The following is a 4,675-nucleotide window of genomic DNA, read 5'->3' as shown; positions in this document are numbered from 1 at the left end:
CAAGGAGTAATTAATGTAGGAAACATAGTTTTTTAAATTAACTATCATATGTGGAAATTTCAACTAACAATGCTATCCTTTTTCATGATTGAGGCACGTTTTCTTTCCTTCTTCATTTCTTAGGGGAAGGTGAAACTAATTTAACCTTTATCAATAGCAGTTGTAGAGATCAAATAATGAGTAATTGTTGATGGAACCAACATTCAATTTGGACTCACGCATGGAATTGATGGAACCATCGTACTTAATGTTGGTAACGGTGGTTTGAAATAGGTTTTTGATGTCGGTAGTGTAATAAAGAATGAGTACTAAGACTGGGCGAGTAATTGCTAAGAAATACCTCTTACTGAAGGTGAAATTAAAGCGCCAATTAAAAGAAAATCGGTCCTTGACGTCGTCAATTTGGAATCTAGAGCGAAGTGGAGATTTGGTATGGTCATGTACACGTTCGTTTTGCTGGATCAAGTTCTCTCGGTCATCTTCTTCATCAGATGATTCTCTATCCCTACTCATCTTGTTACGGATTTTGAATGTGCATTTGGCAACTTTAATGTGGAGTATTTCTTATACTCTACGCTCACTGTAAACAAATGGGAGTGCTTGTTTTTGTTGACAGTGAACTAAGAACAATGATAAGATCTGTTTGGTGCGTGGTCACGTTAAGTTAACAATTGCCAACTGTGATTTGTAAAGGATTTCTAGGAGGGAAGGGTGTGGCCGGAGGAAGTACTACCAAATTAATCGTGAAAGTGCAGTAATTCATCGTTTGTCGGTAGAAAACAATGACCCGCCATATCATTTGAGAAGCTTCAGAGAAAGCATCGTTAGAAAATTTGCCCCTTCCGTTAGTTTTTAACTTGGTTATGTTAGTGAGACCAAGGGGCTCCACTTTAGTAAAGTTAAGGGACAAAAAATGATCTAGGTTATATTTGAAGGACAAAAATAAATCTACTCCCATAAATAAAGGACTATTTTAGTCAAAAACTCATAAAAAGTTTACTAACATGTCAGATGCTTGTATCTGATTCACTTGAAGATGGTGTTGATGAAGGCTGACCAGAAAATCTGTTTGCAAGTCATGCAACTGTACTCTCTAAGTTATCTAGGCGTCTTTTAAGTGATAGGTTTTCTTTTCGAGTTGCATTCAGCTCATCCAACAGTGCAACCTTAGAGGAGTTACCGCCTTTCAACTCCTTAGCGGTTATTCCACCTCCAAATCCAATCACATGACTCTTGCATTGAGGTCCAAAACACCTTTTTACAACCTCAATGTTTGTAAAAAGACGGCTCAGATCGTACCAGTTCTTGAATTTCAGCCTAAAAAATTATAAGTTGTGAGATAATGCAATACTTTTAGTCAAAGGAAGGAGTAAAATAAAATTTATCAATAAACATACATATTTTTCATTGGTTTCAGGTTCGACAAGCATATCGTCCTTCTTATGAGTCTCAAAGAAAACAGTTGCCATATCTGGTGGATTACCATCTTTGCCTCAGCGTTTAAATAAACAAGTCAAACAAATCATTTAAACAACGATGGGGTTTCTTAACACGATTTACTTACTAGTTCATAAATAATCTCTCTGATAGGCTTGCTACCAGTACGATGAGGCATAATCAACTTAGACCTATTCATTGAGTTTCTTGTACTTCTTTCCTATAATAACAACAGAACATAGAAGGTGTGGTCTGCTATTTAAAAAAACTAAGATGCTATAAATTGTTATGAAGCCAAACCTTAAACTTTTCAGATAAGAAGTGCTCCTTGACCAACCATTCCCAATCACTCTTGTCGACTCCCTCTGGCACATCCTTTAGAATGTCGCGCAATGGCTTAGATTTCACAATCATGTGCAATGATCCCCTCCAATTGTTCCATAACCTTCTCATATATTTCAAGACATGATCTCTTTGACCATTTATGTCAACACTATCAAATTTGTCCTATAATATTTTAAGAATATCATCAAACATAAAACTCAAAGAGTTTTAACTAAACAAATAAGAGAAATTTAACCAATAAAATTAATTTAAATATTTGAGAGTTACTAGTGACAAATTAATTTATCTCTTAAGATGATGTGATTATTAAATATGAAAAAAAGCTCGACATCATAATTTGTAAATAAGAAAACATGCTCGACATCATATATAATTGGATCTTGTATTTACTTTCCCAAACCAACAGGAGAAGGGAGCAGATTCATCGATATGATTTATAGATGTGTTCTTTACATTGCAGATTTTCATCTCTAGAAAATACTTTTATTAGGAGGAAACATCTCATTTTGGATGTTAATTATTACTCAAAATGGAACAGATCTATGGATGATATTCTTAATCATTGACTGAACTTTAAACTAACATATTAACCATAGTAGTTTCAACAAGTTTACAAGATTCAATAAATACAAATTAGTACAGAGTCTACAATTTATTTCCAGTTTTGTGAGATTCTTCATTCATTTAGAAGAAAACTTGTGATAGAAATGGAAATAAATTCAAGTGTAAACTTAAGAAGATTCATGAGTTTAATAGCTTGAAAACTACATTATCAGCAAAAAAATATTACGGTGAAGTCTTTCTTCCTATCTTTGATGATGAGAAGAAATGCAATAAAGAGTATAGGAAAAGATATCATTGTTGAGAAACTATTGCTAAAGAGAAATGAATGTTTTTCTAAGTTTATTATATAGAAGAAATAGGATGTTGGGAGTTTTTTCTGGAAAGCACAAAAAACTATTAGTTTCGACCCATTTAATTTTCTTTTTAAACACTTACAAACTAGAAGAAAAACAAACTCGGTAGATGCAATGATGTAAACTCACAAGTACTTTTTTACCATCTAAAATAGAAGAAAAGAAAGAAGGGTGAGATAAACAAATAAAAAGCTAACTTTCTTTAAACTTTATTTATTACTATGTAAGATTATAAGGTTCAAAATTAATTTTCTTTTCATTTGTGGAAGAGGAAAAGAAAAAGGCAAAACAACAAAGTAATACTTTAAATTCTTACGGTAACAGCTTCCCACATGTGGTCCAGCTTATATTCTTCGATATTCTCCCGTGAGTGTACGCGCAATGGACACATATTACGATCACGAACTACTACACCTAAGTGTCTCACAAATGTGGCTGAATGCTTCCCAACAACTCGATTATGGTAGAAAGTGACGCTCAACTTTTCTCCAACTTTGAGTCCTAGAACATTTTTACATATGTTCTTTCCTCTAACGTTTTTTGCCTTTTCAGATTCACATGGACCTGCTACTTTCAAATTTAAGTTAATCACAAAAAAAAAGGGCCAGTCCAATAATAGCAAAAAAAATATTATAAATCGAGACAGAAAAATACTTATTTTGCTTCTTTGAGTGTAACGACCCGGCCGGTCATTTTGAGTATTACAGCCTCATTCTCCTATTTACTGCTCAATTTATATTTTACAATTATTATGTGACTTGTCAGAAAAATTGGTTCGGATCTGGTGAGGTTTTGAAATGAATTGAGACACTTAGTCTCCAAGATGAAAACTTAAGTTGAAAAAATTGACTGGATGTTGACTTATGTGTAAATGACCCCAGAATAGAGTTTTGATGATTTCAATAGATCCGTATGGTAATTTTAGATTTAGAAGCATGTCCGGATAATTATTTAAAAGTCCGTAGTTAAATTAGGCTTGAAATGGAAAAAATAATAATTTAAGTTTGGAAGTTTGACCGGGGAGTTGACTTTTTGATATCGGGGTCGGAATCCAGCTTTGAAACTTTTCATAGGTCTGTTATGTCATTTATGACTTGTATGTAAAATTTGAGGTCAATCGGACTTGATTTGATAGGTTTCAGCATCGAATATAGAAGTTGGAATTTCTTAGTTTCGTTAAGCTTGAATTGGGGTATGATTCGAGATTTTAGCGTTGTTTGATGTGATTTGATAGATTTCGACATCGTATGATGTTTTGGGACTTGTTGGTATATTTGGTTGAGGTCCCGAGGGCCTCGGGTGTGATTCGGAGTGGTTTCAGACCATTTTTTCTTGTTTTGCAACCGCTGGAGCTGGTGTCTGGTGATGTTCTTCGCGAATGAGAAAGGTCTCACGCATTCGCAAAGAAGGATTTTGGGGTGCTAGGAATTTTTCCATCGCGAACGTGATGCAGTAGACGCAAACGTGGAGTAGAGGTTGGGCAAGCCTACGCGAACAAAAGTGGGTTGTCGCGAACGCAAAGAGGAAAGGGAGCTGGGGGCCTGCCTGGCGTTAAACCTTCGCGAATGCGGCTCGTGGCTCACGAACGCATAGGGAAGAGATCGGAAGGCTTCGCGAACGCGACAAATAGGTCACGAATGCAAAGGAAGAAGTTATGGCAGCATATTTTTGTACTTCGCGAACGCAAGGTAAGGGCCGCGTTCGCGAAGAAGAAACGCCTGAGTAGAAACTTTAAGTTCTGAAAATGGGTCCCATTTTCAACTTTTGACGAATTGGAGCTCGGGAAGAGGTGATTTTCGGGATATTTTCAAGAAAAACAACGGAATGAGTGTTCTTAACTCAATTTTAGTCAAATTACCCAAATCCATGGTTGTTTTAACATTTAATCGGTGATTTAAGTTGAAAAATTGTGAAAACCCTCTTGGTTTAATTTGAAGATTTGAGGGCCGAGTTGATGTCGGAATTTGGTTAAATTT

At 35.3% G+C, this 4,675-nt stretch overlaps 1 protein-coding gene across 2 annotated transcripts; it reads right to left on the bottom strand.

Annotated features, from left to right (window-relative positions):
• Window positions 1–1,013: 1,013 nt before the first annotated feature.
• On the bottom strand, window positions 1,014–3,375 carry LOC108947441 (uncharacterized). 2 transcript variants are annotated; one of them, XM_070193460.1, is made up of 6 exons: window positions 3,354–3,375; window positions 3,114–3,263; window positions 1,738–1,882; window positions 1,561–1,657; window positions 1,398–1,492; window positions 1,014–1,317 (listed from the first exon to the last, which is right to left on the bottom strand). In XM_070193460.1, the coding sequence occupies exons 3-6, from the start codon at window positions 1,849–1,851 to the stop codon at window positions 1,267–1,269; spliced, it is 357 nt and encodes a 118-aa protein (XP_070049561.1). In that variant the 5' UTR covers window positions 1,852–1,882; window positions 3,114–3,263; window positions 3,354–3,375; the 3' UTR covers window positions 1,014–1,266. The 2 variants fall into 2 exon arrangements, with proteins under 2 accessions (XP_070049561.1, XP_070049585.1); XM_070193484.1 differs by having other exon boundaries at window positions 3,114–3,266; window positions 3,354–3,373.
• Between the last annotated feature and the right edge of the window lie 1,300 nt (window positions 3,376–4,675).

This window comes from Nicotiana tomentosiformis, chromosome 1, assembly GCF_000390325.3.
Source record: "Nicotiana tomentosiformis chromosome 1, ASM39032v3, whole genome shotgun sequence".
NCBI classification, from domain to species: domain Eukaryota; kingdom Viridiplantae; phylum Streptophyta; class Magnoliopsida; order Solanales; family Solanaceae; genus Nicotiana; species Nicotiana tomentosiformis.
Note: the sequence above shows the minus strand (reverse complement) of the source record. Positions and strands in the feature narration are given on the sequence as shown.

Bases quoted from the DNA above. Each gene is read 5' to 3' on its own strand.
- LOC108947441 (XM_070193460.1), bottom strand. From the start codon at position 1,851: ATGATTGTGAAATCTAAGCCATTGCGCGACATTCTAAAGGATGTGCCA. The intron at 1,493-1,560 runs GTAAATCGTGTT...TTAAACGCTGAG, and splicing joins GATTATTTATGAACTAGTAA to GCAAAGATGGTAATCCACCA. The intron at 1,318-1,397 runs GTATGTTTATTG...ATAATTTTTTAG, and splicing joins CTGAAACCAATGAAAAATAT to GCTGAAATTCAAGAACTGGT.